General features: G+C 45.0%; 1 protein-coding gene across 1 annotated transcript in view; it reads right to left on the bottom strand.

Moving 5' to 3' along the window:
• Positions 1–19,679, bottom strand: part of bchs (WD repeat and FYVE domain containing 3 bchs) — a 244,799-nt gene that overhangs the window by 165,609 nt on the left and 59,511 nt on the right. The window contains exon 19 of the mRNA XM_070538948.1: positions 11,283–11,506. Coding sequence (XP_070395049.1) covers positions 11,283–11,506 — 224 coding nt within the window. The remainder of the gene's footprint in view (positions 1–11,282; positions 11,507–19,679) is intronic.

Here is a 19,679-nt window from a genome sequence, read left to right as displayed (position 1 = left end):
CTTGTTTCAAGCTGCACAACTGTCTAGCATCATTTTGATTGGCTGTTGCACTGGCACCATGATGAAAAGCATTCATTTTTCTGCCTAGAGATGCCTCTCGGTGGCATGCACTATGCTATCATCATCAGTCAAAGCAAGTGAACTGGAAAACTACAGCATGGCTGTTCGTTCACGGGACTGCAGAGGACCATAGTTAGGGGTGCATTTATTATGCGATCACATTTATTGTGTGAGTAAATACAGCCCAATTCGTTACAATGTATCCACATACTACAACATACATTCGGATATAACAGATGATCCTTTTACTTGGTTTGGCCGCCTATATTATCAATGCAACAAATTCTGCTTTTGACAGACCCGGTTACAACAGACCACCAGGTACAAAGGCCAAATTTTTTACCAAATTTTATTTAGATGGTGCAAATAAAACGTATTTTGCTGCGGCGATGCATGTGTGCAGCAGTGCATCACAGGCAACTATTTCTGGCCACTCATAGAATGTGCAAAAATGCACTTTTTCTAAAGAATAAACACATTACTAGTAAGCTCCCTGTAACGGCATGCTGTGCTATGCCCAACAGAGAGTCTTTGAGTCGACGGCACGAGCCGCTCACCGCCACCCACCGCTGCTGGCTCGGTAGAGTGGTGAGGGTGCTGCTAGGCCTAACCAGCTTGGCTTCTAAGCCATGGCATACAGCGCTTCAAAAACAACCACCGACGATTGCACAATGCATTATTCCAGCATCCAGAAAACGGTGGAGAGCAAGGTTCCATGCTGTGTGGTTGTACAATCATAGTGTAAACCCACTCATCTGTTACTTCTGTGGTGAAGAGGAAGACGAAGAAGGCGCTCTTGTGTCGGCTGTGCGCGTGATCAGCGTTCGTCTACTGCCAGTGCTACTAGACTGTGCCTAGTTCCTCATAATAAATCATCTTATTACATTTGGTGGAAGGTGCTGCACTCCCCGACCTCACCCTGGAACTTAGCAGCCGAACTTTAACATCTGCTCCAGCCGCTACTATGAACGACGCTCCCAACAATCCGCTTGGCGCATCTGCCGCTCCTGTCATGTGCGGCGCCGTGCAACGGCAGCGGGACCCTCCTGTTTTTAGCGGTTCAGGTGAGCCTGACGTAGAAGATTGGCTCTCTACCTACGAGCGCGTCAGTGAACACAACCAGTGGGATGACCCGACGAAGCTCCGTAGCGTCATCTTCTATCTTGCTGACGTTGCGAACCTCTGGTTCCACAATCATGAACGGGAACTGCAAACCTGGTCCGCTTTCAAAACTGCATTCGCGGAAGTCTTCGGTCGCCCAGCCTTGCGAAAACTCCGTGCTGAACAACGCCTCCGCCAGCGCGCTCAACAGCCCGGCGAGACTTATACTAGTTACATAGAGGATGTCGTTGATATTTGCGCCCGCGTCGATTCCACCATGACTGAAGAGGACAAGGTGAGGCACATCCTCAAGGGCATCAAGGACGACGTATTTCAAATGCTCCTGGCGCGGAACCCTACTTCTGTCGCAGCTGTCGTCACTCTTTGCCAGAGCTTCGATGAGCTGCGTCGACAAAGGGTCCTTGCGCGCAGCGCTCTCGCACCTGGCGACTCTCTCTCGAGCCTCACGCTTCGCTCAAACACCACGCCAGCAGCATCGCTCTCTGTTGAGATTAAGGATTTCATTCGTGAGGAGGTGGCGCGCCAATTGTCTATGCTGCCTCTCAACGATGGACCTCCCCAGCCTGACACATCTCTGGCTGCTCCCATTAGGCGGGCCATTCGCGAGGAACTTGCTGGGTCTTTACCTTTCGCCCAACCCTGCCCTCACGTGGCTGCACCTCTGACCTATGCCGAAGTCGCCACGCGACCTGCGCCGCCGACGTTCTCGTTTCCGGCGCCAATGCGACTTTAAGCTGCACCTCCTCTCGCGTCGCCTCCCGTTCCATCTCGACGCCCGGTTCAGACCCCTTGGCGCACACGCGACAACCGACCCATATGCTTCGCTTGCGGTGTCGCCGGCCACGTTGCGCGCTTCTGCCATCGTTGCATGCCACCTGCTGACGCTGCTGTCGCAACGCCTTTTAATTTTGTAGTTTACATTGTTTTTGCAATTTGCTTCGAGTTAGCAGTATATGTGAAGCTCTACCATTTTACAACATACCATGGCCGTAACTTTTAATAGAATGGGCTTCGGATACTGTTAAACCTCGATATAACAAACTTAATTTAACAAAATTCTGGATATAACGAAGTATTTAACTTTTTGTAACCTACTGTCCATAGAACATCATACATATAGTACCTCAATATAACAAAGTGGGTTTGTTTGCGATTTCAATATAGTGAAATTTCATTGCCATCGCATAAAAATGCCGAGACAATAAATTGAAATTTCTGCAGATGCAGATGGTCAAATGATTCAACTGCAAGCGACTGCTTGTTAACGTGCCTCTCAACTCACGGGCTGTGCGACAAGAGCTACCACTGAAGTGGACCCACATCATGCTCCGCATAATGTCCAAGTGCGATAAGATCCTATCACGCCTTGCACACTGTGTGCTTTAGGTGCAAGTGAAAGTGTGCGAGGGAGAGACAAGAAAGATGGTGGCTTCACAAGTGCCACATTCCCGTGTGAGCAAAGGGAAAGCTGGGGAGGGTAGCGAGCTCACGGTAACGCAATCAAGTGCGCATGAGGTGCCGGTGGCCGGAGTAGGTTGGCATGCGTCTCAATTTTTGGCGTGTGTCTTGGCCGTGGCTACGCATGGCTGTAAGCACGGTTGAGCACATACGCAGCCGCGCACCCTGCTTTAGCGGTAATCTGCAGTGTGTGTAAAGAGTGCGCGTTGCGAGACAGTGTGGCTTCATGCAAGCTGTTTTCCCATGCGTTTAGTATTAGAGGTTGCATAATCTTGAGTTTCAGTGACCCGTTGAAGGGAGAGGCAGACAAAGCATTTGCTCGTTACTGCCAGCGCTTTTCATGATTGCGCCGTCCCAGTGCGGGCGACACTATTAGCCACGGGGGCGGAGTGCACGTGAAAGTGTGGCTGGCTTTGCTTAATTGATACCACCGACGTGAAGCTATCATCGATGTGGCATGAAACCATATCATTCGTTGTCGACACGCAAATTGATCAAAATGAATTGTTTTCTCATTCACATTTCCTTTTTTCTATTGCCCAATAATTCGGATAATTTTGCGGCCCCTTTTTGTGTAACAAAAATCGATCGGCGATGGTACTTATTTGCATATAAGGTCGAATTTCAATACAACAAAATTTCAATATAACAAAGCAAATTTCCTATTTTATGGACTTCGTTATATTGAGGTTTAACTGAATACCGGATCTTTTTTGCTAAATTATTATGGTTCGTTCCACTGAGCACCAACTTTATGATGTAAGAGCGAAGAGCTAGACTATTTGGTTCTGGCTGAGACAGAATATTAGGGGTGTGCGAATACCAAATAGTAAATTTCAAATTGAATATCGAATCAAATCAAGAAAAAAAAAGTGAATATTGAATCAAATATCAGGAAATTTATCACGAAGATTAATGCTTACAAATTATGTGCAAGAAAACACGGTGCTGAACATGCTAGTGAGTCTAGTAGCATTAAATAACAAGAATGTTGCAACCTATAAATATTTTAGGTACCTAAAAAAATGAAGATGTACAGTACAGTCTACTCTTATTAAAGGAAACACCTAATTAGTATGCCAGGGCAAAACCCCCACATGTGAAACCAACACGGTAACAGCCGCTGACATTACCGAACCCTGGGAGCTTGTTGCTACTAGCGATAAATAAGGTGGTGCTTTGATGGAGATAGCGCTGCCTCATTCCGGGAAGAATCTCCATCGGGGCGATCGCTGTCGCGACAAACGGCGACGTTGTGTGACGGAAGCGACGACAGCAGCAGCAGTGATGACGACAGTGGTCTTTCATTTGATGCCAACCCCAATGTTCACACAAATTGCACTGTCATCGATAGCGTCGCTCACTGATTTCATTCACGCTAAATTACAGCCGCCACTGTTTGTGCAGCCGCTACACGCGCGATGCACACCGTGGTTGTGAACCTGAAACGTCCGCGAAAGCAAGTGCAGATATCCGACTATTTCAGCGTGCCGAACACTCGACATGCTGTTTAGAGGTATAACAATGTTTATAGTATAATAAACATTTCATTTCCCACACATCCAATTTTTTAGAAAGTCAATTTTTTATGGTAAGTGGCAAATTTGGTTTCGGAGCTAAGAGGGTATGTTCGGCAGCTTTTTTTCTTTTTTTACAGCAGTCAAGATATGGTAATGATTGGTTATAATAATTCATTTTTTCGTTCTTATTGATATCAAGGACTGCACTGTACACAGAAAAATAGTGAAATCACTTCTTAGCTGCAATTTCTTGTAGCTAAGCAGTCGCGGAGTTGGACACATGCTTCAATATCTTCAGGTATCCTTCCTAAGTTGACTTTCCCATTGTAGTGATGTCAATTGCCCTCTGGCATGATGGTTAGTAGTGTCTGACTTAAGCCAAAGATACTCGGTCGTGTTAATGCCAAATGGCTGAAACTTGCTTTCTGCCAGGCATTTCTACAGCCTAGGGCACGAAAATGGAGCCATGATGGCTGTGCTGTGTACCAACCAGCAATATTGTACAACAAAATGGTGGCATGACTTGGTCACTTGATGTGGCTTTATATGGCTCCACGATGGCAACAGCGACTTTAACAGGCCTGCCATTGGTAGCTGTGAACACACCCCAATTCCAATTGGGTAGCAACAACCCCCCCCCCCCCTCCCAAAAAAAAATCTAGGATTGTTTCTCAGTAGACAGTGTCCATGGCATAGCCCCTATGCAGAGTTTGTTAATTTGAAAGTTTGAGAGTTGCCCCCAATCCCAGTTTTCAAGAAATTCACGGGGCATATTTACTTTTAGGGAGTGTTAAGGGCCCTAGCATCCCTTTTCCAAAATTCAAGGGTGTCAAAGGTTTCAAGGAGGTGTACAAACTCTGAGCTCAGTTCTATAATAAGGTCTGGAATATTTGTTTAATCAATAAAACGTCTGCTGAATAGAATCAAGTGATTTTTGCCCTCTGAAGCTGAAGAAGCAGTCAAGTTAAGTCACACTGAATATCCTATGAGATGTTTCAGTTTAATAGTGGGCTTCTCTTCTATAGCAATCCTTTATTGCACAGAAGTTTTTCTCCAAAATACAGAACGGTTTTTTTAGCTTTAGAGGTAGGTGTGTTTTGTGGCTTATCATATGCTCGTAGAGTAAAACCTCATTAATTCGGCCCCCATTAATTCAGAAATTCGGTTAATTTGGATGCGCCATCTAGTTCTGTCAAACTTATACATAACCCTATGGCACAAAACTCTTGTTAATTCAGACATATTTGGCTGTGCTTCGGTTAATTTGGACAGTTCGTGGAGCTCAGAGGCACATGAGGCATATAAGATTGGGTGGCATTATGGGGAGTCTAAATTGAACCGCCTACGAAGGCATGTCTGAGAAGTGTGCGCCGATCTCAAAGGCCATGCTTGCATGTGCTGGAAGTGTTAAAAGGCTGGAAACATGTCAAGGCCACCACGTTTATTCATTACTGTAACAGACAAACCTGTAAAAAAAACATGGCGACTACGGCGTACTTCCGACTTTGAAATCGCTTCTGGTGTTGAGCACTACCTTTGCATCACTGTGGTTGCATGGTAGTTATTGGTCTATACTAGCTACCCTAGCCATGCACACATTTTTTTTTACATCATTCCTCCATGTTTATTTTATTGTGTTACCGTCCGCCTGTCCGCCATTTTCTACATCGTTTTTTGCTTGCGCGGTTGTGTGGTTGCGGAGTTGTGCAGTTTCTTTTTGTTGTAGTTGGCCTTTTTATTGCATTTATCACTTTACGCCAAGTGCATGTACGAGGATTACGAAACTTCGTTCTTTTTTTTGTGTGTGTGTCTACATGTTAAATTTTGTTTGCGCTTTCTTTTTGTTCGTTGATACTTTGCATTTTGTTAGCGTCGTGTGTGTCGCTGCCGCGCCATGCGAGCTGTGCCATCATGTGGTCTCGTGCCCCACCAAAGCGGGCGAAGTACAAGGCAAAGGATTCGTCAGAGAAGGTAGAAATATTGAAAGCCATGAAGGCAGGGGTGCCGCGGCAAATAATGAATAAGTTCAACGTGAAGAGAAGCACACTCAGCACGTATGTAAAGAATGAAGCTCAGATTCTACAGGCGTACGACAGCGACAAGTTCACTCACAACAGGAAATGGCTGAGAATGGCAGTGCACCAACACTTGAAGAAGCGTTGTTGTGATGGATTGCCGATTCGCGCAATGCACAGCTGCCTTTGAGTGGTCCCCTGATCTGTGCACAGCTCGAGAAGTATGCGCTGAAGCTCAGCATCGAAGCCTTCAAGGCATCGGAAGGCTGGATAGACCGATTCAAGAAGAGACACGGCCTGGTCTTTCGAAGCGCAACGAGAAAGGGGCTGGTCAGTGAAGGTGTTGTCGAAGATTGGAAGGCCGGATTACCCGCGTGCCTAGCCAATTATGATGCCTGTGACATTTTTAATGCAGATGAGACAGCCCTCTTCTACAAAGCCCTGGCAGATAAAACAATCACATTTAAGAGGGACCCTTGCACTGGCGGTAAACAAAGCAAACACAGGATAACTGTTTTGCTGGCTGCCTACATGACTGGCACGGAGCAGCTACCGCTATTGATAATCGGCAAAGCCGAAAAGCCAAGATGCTTCAAAAGTATCAAGAAGCTTCCGGTAGACTATCACTCCAGTCAAAAGGTGTGGATGACATCAGAAATATTTCAAGCCTGGCTGTGCAAATTGGACTGCCGCTTTTCTGCAATAGTGTGCAAAGCGCTAGTTGATTTAGATAACTGCAGTGCGCATAACAATGTGCTAAGGATGACAAACACAGAGCTGCATTTTTTGCCTCCGAACACAATGGCTTCCCTGCAGCCTCTGGATCAGGTGATCAGGTGAGTGCTTGAGTGCATGTTGCTCTGTATGGAGGCACGGAAAAAAATACAGTGTGACTCTACTCAGCACAGTGCACATGATGGCGCATGTGTGGAACAACACGCTGCTGTTGAGATCAGCCGTTCAATCCTCCCGGCGAGCATGGGACTTCGAGCTGAAGCTGAGCCTGCTGAGCGGCCAAGGCCTCTTCAAGGGGCACCGATGAGCTGCCCCAACCAAATTCCCTTTTGAGGGAAAGAGCAACCAACCTTCGGATTGGTGGGACCTGATGTCATCGGTCTGCTGACGCCGGATTGGGGGAAGTGACTGAACAATGACCATGTCAGGCATTAAAGGAGTAACAGACAGTGGGAGTGATCGGCTGCTACAACTTCTTCGTCAACTTTTCTGTAAAACTTTGCATTTTCTTGCTCATATGTAAATATAGATGTCTTTGTCAAATGTTCTGAATATCGGACCCAGCCTCATGTTCCCTTACTCCTCCACGAGCAAAGTGAATTCCACGTCTTCGGACCCCCAGTTGCAACACCGCCCACAGTAATAGCGAACTGCTTCCGACACAGTGGTGTTGTCCGTGACACTGATGCCTTTGAAGCCGGGGATGCGGATTTTGACGAAAACGGCGAGGAAGACGACAGTCATTTCGACAGACTCCTGCCTGCGGACGTCCCGCTGGATGAATACACCCAGAGAGACAGTGACGTTGCTGTTGCCGGTCGCCTCAACAACGACAAAATACTTGATGATGTATTCGGTGACGAAGACCCCAACTCTGATGATAAAAATGTGCCCATCGCGGATGCGTGTTAAGTGCCACGCCGCACTGCTAAAGAGGCTGATGACGTGCTCAAAGTTTTGGAGGACATCTGTGTGGTTTCTCCCAACAATCTGCGTGGACAGCCCCATCTACAAGAACTCCGAAAAATTGTGTTTTCCGCGCAAATTTCTCGCTCTAAAGAAGCAACAATAACCAGTTATTTTATGAAGTAAAGGTATGTTGATGTTTTCGGAATTTTTTTAGTTATTATTGTCGTCACCTCGTAAATTCGACATTTCGTTAATTCCGTCAATTTCTTCGATCCCGTGAAATCCGAATTAACGGGGTTTTACTGTAAATGTCAACCTGTGCACCAGATGAGAGTGCAGACTGTGCATCACCTGACTTGATGGCCACTTTGCACGCAGCTATCATTGCCGTATACGAGTTGACTGCAGTTGCGCCGACAATAAAGAGCAGGGGCCTTTTTCTTGTCGGGTTCAGTGTCAGTTGCCACCTGTCAAAGGTTCCGAAATAGGGAAGGCCATGGCAAATTCATGTGAGGCACCCCCACCTTTACACATCCATCCGCTGACAACACAAATGTCTCCAGCTGGGAGGTCAGCGCACTAGAAACATGACACTTTTGCGCCCGCTGTGTAAATCTCACGCTAGTCTTGTGAGGAGTTGCTCAAAGCTACAAATAAAAACTGATATGCATCTACAAATGGCGTTGGGAACGAAGGGCCACCGTATGATGTGTTGCAAATGTTGGTTGTTGGTGCCATACCGTACACTCGCTTTCGTTGTCGGGGCGGTTTTTTTTTTTTTAGCACTGTGCGGCTGCTGCAAATTGTGCGTCGATTCAGCACCACACCCTAACTTGAGTCGCCGACGTACGACGAAGCAGCGCCGATTAGGCCTAATGGCCTAACTGATGTCTGTTGAGGAGGTGTTTGGGTCCGTGGGCATGTGTACCAAGTTCGTCTGTGTGCTTGGCATATGGAATCGTGCAAGGGCCACACTTTCTATTCACAATTTTGATGACGTGTGGCCCTTACACGAGACTGAACCTTTTGGTCGAAATGGTGCTGGCACAACTTGCGACTTGTGCATACCTCAGATCCCCAGATGTACCATTACATTAGAAGTTAACATGCAGCTTTTGCTGTCTAGTGGAGGCAGCGCTGAAGTATGCAGTGCACGAAAATGCGCCGACACATGCACGTGGCATCGGGGCACAGAACGTGATAACTTCTCCGCTGAAAAAGTTTTTTCCCCGCAATTTTGGGCAGCCAAGTTGGGGGTGCGGCCCTTATGTGAGTCTATATGGTAAAGCTCCAAACTGCACGAATATGTGTACGTGAAAATTTGTATCCAATACAATCTGCATACGCTATGCGACTAGTCGGCCTGATTTTTGCACACGCATTCATGCTTTCTGAAATATGCACCGCTTCTGTCGCCATTCCATTTGCCCATATTGCGACTGGCAGGATCGATACATGAATCTTACACTGACTGAGACCTTGTGTTACAAAAAGGCTGCATGCAGTAAGGCACAGGCCAACCCGTGTGTTTGAAAAATGATTTGAAAAATCGAATAGTAGGTATTCGACTCGCAAATTGAATTATTCAAATGTTCACTATGCAATTCAATTTGGTGATATTCAAATACTCACATAACCCTACTAAATATTGTTCTAAACCCAAATGAGCCAAGAGATGATGACAGTTAAATGTCTAGCGTGTGTGCTATCGTCATCTCTTAACTTGTCCATGCCTTTTTTCTAAGAATGTGCGAATACTCGAATATTCTATTTCGAACCGAATAGTGAAAGTTCGAACAATTAGATTCGTGAATCAAACATATGATATTAGATTTCTCAAATATTAAATTTTTCGAATATAGGTTATGGGGGTTAGGCATGCATTTGGGGGTTAAGCATGCAATGGGGGTTAAGCATGCATTAAGATCAGGCTGATTAGCCACCGGAAGGCATGCTGATCGCATCAGATATGCAAGTTCAGTGCTCACGCACGCAAATTCGTGCAGTTGGAAGCTTTCAACCCACATGTGAGCACACAGACAAACTTGGCATGCATGCTTGCAGTAGGTGCTGGCTGGTCTACCGCGGACCTGAACACCACTTCAGCAGCCATACCTGCACACGTGATTTCGCGACCTATCACTGATGAGCCACCCGTAGGAAAATAGTAGCGACAAACTTTCCGCGACTGTTTGTGGCCCGTTATCAAATCAGCCAGCAACGCGTTTTCAACATGACCATGCCATTGACCGTGCCATTGGCCACACTGTATAACTTGTTAAGCCTAATCGAAGCTGCATTGTCAGATGTCGGCAATTAAAGTTGCAGTCACCGAATCAATGCAGATCTATTCACAGCATTCGCACGACCCTCAGAAAGCTGACAAACCATCTCGCCAACAAAAGCAACCGCACGGGACGAGCGTTGAATGTACACAGCCGTTCGTAGGAGCACAACGGTATCTTACTCTCTTCTCGTAGCTTCGAGCGGCCTATCACAATACTAGCTTTGGACTTACATGGCGGGCTCGAAAATATAGTGTAATAGTGCGCTGCCTCTCAGCTGCACACACATTTGCACAGACAGCAGGTGGATGCAGATGAAAATAAAAAAGAGGAGGGGGGGGGGGGATGTCGTGCGAACTTGCCGTGGACCTCCTTATTTGAGAACTCTTCGCCTTATGGTCGACGTGTGTGCGGCACTGATGACCGCAAGGAACAGTGCCAAGTGACGTGATTTATGCACATTCCCAGGTTTTGTCTGTTGCACAGATTGGCTTTATAAGGAGCTGACGATAACTCACAGAAAACCATCTCCCATAAAGATGGAAAAACCCTCCTGTTTTATGTAAGAAAACTGGAAAGCAATACTTTCTAAGTAACAGAAGATTGCCATTAAGCACAGTATGGCCCAATATTAAACTGAAAACTCCATCGGTATTTAGGAAAATTTAGCTATTTCTTCAGTTTAAAAGCATTTAATTCTGTTTGACAGACATTACATTGATTAAAAATATTTTCCAGAGCTTGATATACGAACTGAGTTGTCATCAGTGCTTGCACACTAGTTTGGTGTTCCCTTTGGGCCTATTTCTAGGTACCTAAGTTACTGATAGCTAGCAAGATTATTGTTAAGTAATGTGATTAGCCTCCTGAGCATGTGCACTACTGTGTTTTTGCGCAAAATTTTGAAGCGTAAACGTTTGTATTAAATTTTCTGATAACCTGATATTCGATTCCATATTTGGCTCTTTCTTCTTGGTTTGATTCAATATTCGTTTCAAACTCTATTATTCGATATTCGCACACCCACACCTTTTCTGCTATCTTTGCCGCATAGTTGTTCTAGCTAAAAATTTGTCTTCCTGTTCTGAGGCCTCAAACTTGCATTACTTTCAAGACATACAAGAAAGAAAGCTTAAGCAGACTCTGAGAGGGCAGGTGGATCAATGGGGCTGGCTCACCGGAGGTCCCTGGGCTCAAGCGCCTGTGCAGCAAGGCGCTCGAGCATGTACTGCAAGGGTAGGTACAGCGGGTGCTGCTCGTCCTCCAGGGCGGGCCGACAGCGCTGCAGCAGCTCCCCAGGCAGGCCAGCCTCACACATCACCTGTTGGTTGCGCTCCGAACGTACCAGCGACCGCAGCACCTCTGCCAGGTACAGCTGCAGTGTCAGCTCTATCTGCAACCACTGATGAAACAAATGCCTTGTCACAGAGTGTTTATTCCAAGCTTCAAAGGGGGCCCTCCAACATTTATCGAAGCAGTGTTGATTATGGTTCAAATCAGATGTTAATGCCGCATGAATGCAAATGCAAAAACCTGAGTGTTTGACGTTTAGTGGCGCAAGGGCCAGGTATGGCCAAAGAGCGCCATGCTAGTGTTAATGAGTTCGTAGTGGTCTGATGGGTTCTGTGAAGTTAATGTGACATGGCTGTAAAGGGGCCTAAAAGAGTTGGTGTAAATTGCATAAAATCTATGCGTAATAAAATTATGGCAATGATTAATGACGTGTACTATGAACACTAAAATGCATTGGGAAAGAATGATGCAATATACAAAATATATGAGATGCTAAAATTGCCTAGAGCACTACTGCCTCGCCAGAGCCCTTGAAACACAAAGGCCTAGAGGCATGTGCTATACCAAACAACTATCACAGCGGCATCCTCTGAAGAGAGGAGGCGCTACGAATGTATGGGGTTAATAACATGTAACACAACATCTTTCAAGAAACCTAGGACTGCATTGGTGTCAAAGAGCGGCTCTGGGCCGAGTAACATTACAGGATGAAGGGGTATGTGCTGCCGGTATGCTAAGGGAATATGTTTCTTTCTCTCAGATTCGGCTTTCCGACATTCCAGGACAACGTGAAGAATGGTCAGCCTCTCCCCGCATCTACCACAGATTAGAGGCTCATTTCCAGTGAGTAAAAAGTTATGGGTGCCAAATGCATGTCCTATTCTTAGACGACAGAATAGGACATCTGTTCAGCATGATTTTGTTGCAGAAGGCCAGAAACCTAATTGTGGCTTTATTACATGCAGCTTATTATTTGTTTCCACGTCCCACAAACGTTGCCAGTAGTTTCGCAGTTTCGTTCGTAAGAAGGGCTTCAGATCTGTGACAGGGACTGCAGCAGTAGGATTAACAGCATGCGATGCAATTGATGTGGCCATCTGGTCCGCTAGAAGGTTACCTTCGATGCCCCTATGGCCAGGCACCCAACACATAATCACATGCTGGTTAGACATATATGCTTTACGCAGGATGGAATAGAGTTCATTAATTATTGGATTTTTGTACTTCCAGAATGACATCAAGGCCTTCACAACACTTAGGGAGTGTGTATATATAACTGATTTTTGGAGTTTTGATTTCCTTATATGCTTCACAGCCAACAATAGTGCAAAGGCCTCAGCCGTAAAGATACTTGTTTCTGGGTGCAGTACATCGGATTCCAAGAAGGATGGAGCGATGGCTGCATAGGACACCCCGTCATGTGACTTCAATGTGTCTGTGTAGAACTCCATGCAGGAGTGCTTGTACTAGGAGTTCCAGGAAATGCATTTGGATTTCAATCTCTGGAGCGTGCTTTGTAACTTGTAGGAAAGATATATCACATTGTATCAGCTGCCACTCCCGAGGAGGTAGCTGCTTAGCTGGAGGCATTAAGCGATGTTTAAGGAGTGGGACATCCATTTCAACACTAAGCTCCCTCACAAGCAATGAAAAGGGCTGTCTTACAGAGGGCGATTACGAAAGAGTATAGCACATGTCATATCGTTAAGAGTATTAAAACACGGATGTTGATGATTAGAGTGAACTTTCAGAAAATATGTTTGGCTGATGTATGTTCTTTGCAGATAGAGTGACCACTCATTTGATTCTACATATAAACTTTCAATGGAACTTGTTCTGAAAGCACCAAAGGACAGTCGGATCCCTAGATGGTGGACCGGATCTAGCATTTTTAGCGTGCTTGGGGCGGTAGAATGGTAGATCACGGCACCATAGTTCAATCATGATCGAATCAGGCTCTTGTAAAGATTCATTAAACACTTCTTATCGCTGCCCCATGTTGGGTGGGATAAAATTTTCAGTAAGTTCACTGTTTTTAAGCATTTCACCTTGAGATACTTTGTGTGTGGAATAAAACTTAGTTTAGAGTTAAGTATGATGCCTAAGAACTTGTGCTGTTTGTTCACAGGTATTTGCTGACCATACATTTCGATATTGGGATCTGCAATGAGCCCTTTGTTTCTTGTGAAAAGCACACAAAAACTTTTGTTGGGGTTCACTTTAAATCCGTTTTCGTCTGCCCATTTGGACACTTTGTTCAAGCCCTATTGTACTTGGCTCTCACACACTGCAAGGTTGCAGGATTTGAAACCTATATGTATGTCATCTATGTAAACAGAATAAAAAATAGCTGGCGGTAATGAAGCACGAAGTGTGCTCATCTTCACGATAAAGAGCATGCAGCTAAGCGCACCTCCTTAGGGTACACCGGTTTCTTGTATAAAAGGTCGCAACAATACATTGCCGATTTTCACGCGGAAGGTACGTTTGGACAAATATCTTTCTAGTATGTTTAACATATTTCCCCGAATGTCCATTCCCGACAATCTCGCAAGATCCTGTATTGCCATATTGTGTCACACATCTCCATATCGAGGAATATCAATAAGAACTGTTTATGTACAAATGTATCATGGATATTTCCTTCAATGCGCACAAGATGATCAGTCGTGGAACGCCTTTCTCTGAAGCCACACTGATAGGGATCAAGCATATTGTTCAGTTAGTCTACGATTAATCATTTTTTCAAATAGCTTACACAGACAACTTGTAAGAGCTGTCAGGCGATAACTTGCCGCCAAGGAAGGGTCTTTACCCAGCTTCAAGACGGGAATGACAATAGCTTCCTTCCATGAGGATGGGAGATATCCGGCAGCCCAGAAAGAGTTGAAAAGTGCCAGAAGTGTCATTTGTGTGTCTTTGTGTAAGTTTTTAATCATGTCATACATGATTCCACCAGCTCCCGGTGCAGAGCTTCTACATGTGCTCAATACAGCTTTAAGCTCGACAATATTAAAAGGACGGTTGTATGGTTCATCCGGACGGCATTTACGATCCAGTGCCTTAAGTTCAGCTAATTGTTTATATTTGAGGAATGATTTTATGTAATGTGCAGAACTTGACACATGTTCGAAGTGTTTGCCTAGAGCGTTGGCCTGGTCTTCCAAGGTAGTCCCTTGGTCGTCCACTTCATTCCACCACAGGACCCGTCTTTTACATGAGAGTCCTTGTGTTTTTAGAATGAATTATGTCTTTTTCTTTTTTTTATGTGGGGCAAGTACGAGAGTAGGTATGCTGCGTGTCCACGTCACAGTTGGGACAGCAGAGTGTGCCACTACAGTTGTCGGATTCGTGTTTGCCACATCTTGCACAGGTCAGTCAGCCACGGCAGCTTTGCGAACCATGGCCATATCTCTGACACTTGAAGCATCTTCGGGGATTTGGGATGTAAGGCCTGACTCAAATTTTGGTATATCCCATTTCTAGGGTTTCCGGTAGCATGCTCGACGCAAAGGTGAGGATGAGATGCTAAGTTGGAATATCATGATTGTCTCACTTGATCATTATTCTTTGCACTTGAATCCCGTTGTGTTCTTTCCAGCCCTCCAGGAGCTCTTCCTCGCTCAGGCTCAAGAGATCTTCATCAAAGATGACTCCTTTACATGTGTTCAATGATCGATGGGGGGTAACAGTGATTGCAACATTACAGAATGCTAAGAGATTGGAGAGTTTGCCATGCTGTTGAGCGTCACGGACCTCAAGAAGAAAGTCGCCACAGCTCATTTTCTTCACTTTGTAGCCAGCATCTAGTGCGTCAGTAAGACATTTAGCTACGATGAAAGGTGAAATAGTTCTGACTGTCTTTTCGGGATCTTGACTGCATGGACTGCTGTATTGCATGGAAGCGGGGGAAAGTTTCTTTGCGCTGGCTGAATAGCTGAAAAGTTTATTTGGTGCGCTCTCTTTTGGAAAGAGGACGATCCGAAAGAGGGGGAACGATGTCTTAGCCATACAGAATTCATTTAATTTCGGTAGCTATGCCAGCCACCCACCACCGAGCCCAACAAGGGGATGCCACGAGTCCGGGAGGAAACGCGGACGCCAGCTGTACGTAGCTACTATAACCTAATATAAAATACCCAAGGTTGGATACATACACCAGGTTAACCCTTGCTGCCTAGAAATTCGTAAGTGATAAGAAGACGGGAAAGAAGAGCCAGCGAGAGGGAAAGCAAAAGATTGAATAGAGGGACAGGAAAAGGCGACTGCCGATTTCCTCCAGGTGCGTCAGTATGGAGGTGCTGTCTATGTGAAGCAGAGGCCGAAGAGGTATGTTGCCTCCGCCGGAGGACCTTGAAGGTCCAAACACCCAGCATCGACTCAACCCACAGGATCCCCCTTTCCCCAGACATGGCTAAACCGCGCACGGCTATATGCGGGAGGCGCCAACTCTCGTGTGCTCGGGTACGTGGTGTTGCAACACACCAAACGCCTGCTGCCGCAGACGCCCCTGCGAGGCAAATGAAAAAAAACAATCAAAGTAATTGACTCATGCGATTGTCTATTATTCAACTTACAAGTTTCAACATACACAAAGATGGCTACCAACTTCACCAATTCCTATTTCATAACCACTTTGCTGTTCAGCACAACCAAAGTCTTGGGCAACCTCCTGCAGTAGAAGAAAATTTTGTGACACAGTCCAGCACTAATTATGTCATGCATTCCCGAAATGGCAGCTTCCTTTCCAAACACTACTTCATGTTTGAGTGAGGAAGGGTAGCAAAAGCATTGTTTTTAAATGGACTAGCTAGTGTTTTCACACTTTGGCTAACTCAATTTTTGTGTTCTCATAGATGCTCAGCTTTTCTTCCCAAATGCACAAGAGGCTATTCAGATGAGCCGTACTCATTGGAGAGTTTAACCTCTTCATGCATGCCAATATTTACACAACACCAGAGATGTAGACATGAGCAGGGCTAATGGAAACATCTGTGACACTGCACCCCATGCATCGGTCAGCAATGGCAGCACTGGCATGGAGTGTTATTCTCGATCACTTTCGGGGATACAACCACTTTAGCGAGAGTTTGTGTGACTAGGCACCAGACAAGTTGGTGTCTACAAGCAATAGCGTTGTTGCAGTGCTAAGCACAGTATCTTGGCAAGGCACCGGGAACACTGTTGCCCGTGTGTGTGAAACACCATTGCACATAGATGCCAACGCGTCCAGTGCTGAGTCATGCTATTCTCACTAAGGGACTGTATCCCCCAAAAGTGACTTACCGAAAATAGGGACATCTGGCAAATCTCCGTGTGGAGATTAGAAATCCTCAGGTGATGCTGGCAGGATAGTACCAAAAACAGCATTGTTTCAGTACACGTTAGATAATATTGCATTGTCCCGAGTGCCTGTATATAAATACCTAGGAGCTTATTTTATTGATTTAAAATGGCATCATCACAGTGATCATCTGATAGTAGGTGCAAGCTATTCATTAGGGTTTGACCGAAAATAGGGACATCTTCCCGCAAATCTCCGTTTGGAGATGAGAAATCCTCATGTGATGCCTGGAGGATCGTACCAAAAACAGCATTGTTTTAGCACACATTAGATAATATTGCATTGTCATGGGTGTCTGTATATAAATACCTAGGAGCTTATTTTACCATTGATCTAAAATGGCATCATCACGTTGATCGTCTAATAGTAAGTGCAAGCATGTCATTAAGGTTTACAGTGTAATGCTAAAAATTTCAGTACGACAACTGAAGAGCTACTCATCAAGACGTTCGCCAGGTGTGTGTTAGAATATGCATGCGAGTTATGGGACCCATCAATGGTTGGTGATAAGGAACGACTTGAAAGAGTACAAAATTTAGCTGCAAGATTAGTTACTGGAAATTAGTTTTACCTTTAGCGCTACACAAGCGAAGAATAATTAACAATGGGAGTCTCTTGAAAATCGCAGGAAAAAAACGTTGTTTAAAGCCTTTCCATAGTATCTTTCACTCAACAATTGGTATGGACAAGCAATAGTACATACTTGAACCTTATTATGCATCAGCTCGAGGCAACCACGCCCATAAAGTACGAGAAATATTTTGCCACACAGAACTATTTATGATGTCTTTTTTTCCTAGAACAACATGGGAGTGGAATAGACTACTATCTTCAGTGGATATCACAGTTAATATCACATGACACATTTTATACCTTGTTGGATTGATGCCCTATTACTTATTTTTTTTCTCTATATGCGAATAGTATCTGTTATTCTTTGATTGTTTTGCTTACTTTTTGTACTGTATTGTTTATTTCCAAGTCGTGGTGCCCAAATCCGCTTGGTGTTATGTATTTACCCTCCACTGCAATGCCTGTAAAGGTGCTGTGGGTATTGCATAAATAAATAAAATCTGTATTCATGAATAAACAATGCATGTTTACCTACAAAAAAAAACAATTTTCACACTTTGCGGTCATTCTAAAAGAATTGCATTAAATTTTTGTGAAGTTGGTCATTCTGAAGATTTTAAATTTGTAATAAAAAGAAACAGACCCTGGGGGGTCACGCTTGGCAAAAAAAAAATTGACCCTCAAAGGGTTAACATGTTCCAAGAAAACATTACCTTTTGGCACCAATGTTAAAGGGACACTAAAGGTTACCAGAAAGTCAAGTTAAAGTGATAAAGCAATGCTCTAGAACGTCTAAGGTGTCAATATAATCGCATACAGAGCTTTAGTAACCGAGAAATTGAGGTAAATGCACGACATGATTTGAGACCCCACAGCGACATTCCGGTACTAGCCCGATGACGAAAGCACTCATCATAATTTATGTCACTAGTACTCAACTACTCGTATTAAAAAGATAATTTCATTAGATTATAAGACGGAAGAAAATGCTACTTGTCTACTTCTATTCGATTCTAAGAAAAAAAATAACATTTTGACGTTATCCTTTAGTAGTATGGGTGTTAGAAAGGTTTCGTTTTCGCTCAACTCTGCGCGTTCGACTTTGCGCCGCGCGCGCTTTGGAGTTTCAGTTTTTTTATCGCGTCGTGCTGCGGTGGTCCTGCTGGCTCGCGAAACTTGCATTTGGGACAAGCAGCGAGAATGCCACGTCCATGTAATGTCGTGGGATGCGCGAACAGTCCGCGGAACTTGGCCAAGGGCAGTTGCAGCAGCGATCCAACGTTACTTATCACTGTGTGCCAATGAGTGGACCTCTCCGTTCGAAGTGGTTAAGTACCGTACCTCTGCCACAGTGCACTGGCAAAGAGCTGAAAAATCACGCAGTGTGCTCGCTGCACTTTCGTCCAGAGGATTACGAGTTCAACACCGACCAGCAACAGTACCAGCAAACATCCTTGTGGGTTGTGCCACATCACCAACCACAGCTATCGCTGTTAACCCTATTGCAATAAGCATCTTCACTTATCTGTTTCCCAGCGCCGTGGCATAGGGCCACTGGAAGTGTAACGCATGCTTTTAATAGACCATAACCCGAACACACTGCCATTCCCTGCAGCAGGCTGTGCAAAGTGAGTGTCATGTTTCACTCTGGCAGCATTGTGTTCTGGTGTCTCCACCAGCTTGATTTCGTTTTGGTTTCCCGTCACTGTCTTAAAACATGCAATAGGAAAACAACAAAGCATGTGTCTTGAGCCGCATAAGCCCCACAAACTGGACATGTGTCGGTGTCTTTGCCGCCCAAATGCCCAGCTCAGAGAAGCTGCTGACCCAGGCCATAATCGAGGAGTGTAGACGTAAGCATGTCGAAGCCACAAATACGACAATGCATGTTTTAGGCCACTCATGCTTGGTGCGCATTCGTGTGGCAACGATTCGCGTAACACTTCACACTACGTAGATGTCAACTGCAGTTGAGACTGCCAAAATATTTAACTTCGGGTCCTACATTTTCCCAGTTAGTTTTTTCTCAGCATTTCTTCTTTCTTCAGAATGTATGAACAAGGTTTTCCTGTACTACATGTTGCTGTCAGCTCTTCACTCACTCCAACCAAACCAGGCATCTGTACATGTCCATGTCCATACTGTATAATGATCCTCGCAAACACTTCAAAACAGACCACTTGACTGACCATCTGAATGTCAGTGTTGTAAAGAGCAATACCACTGCTATAATAGAGACTGGGATTGCCACAGCAGTATTCAGTATTTTTTCACAGCCGTGAATGAAATTCTGGCCATCATAAGTGGGCTCAACAGTCGTGTTCTCAGTTTATACTCTGCCGTAATATCCTTCAAATCCATAAAT

Source organism: Dermacentor albipictus, chromosome 1 (genome assembly GCF_038994185.2).
Source record: "Dermacentor albipictus isolate Rhodes 1998 colony chromosome 1, USDA_Dalb.pri_finalv2, whole genome shotgun sequence".
Classification (NCBI taxonomy): domain Eukaryota; kingdom Metazoa; phylum Arthropoda; class Arachnida; order Ixodida; family Ixodidae; genus Dermacentor; species Dermacentor albipictus.
Note: the sequence above shows the minus strand (reverse complement) of the source record. Positions and strands in the feature narration are given on the sequence as shown.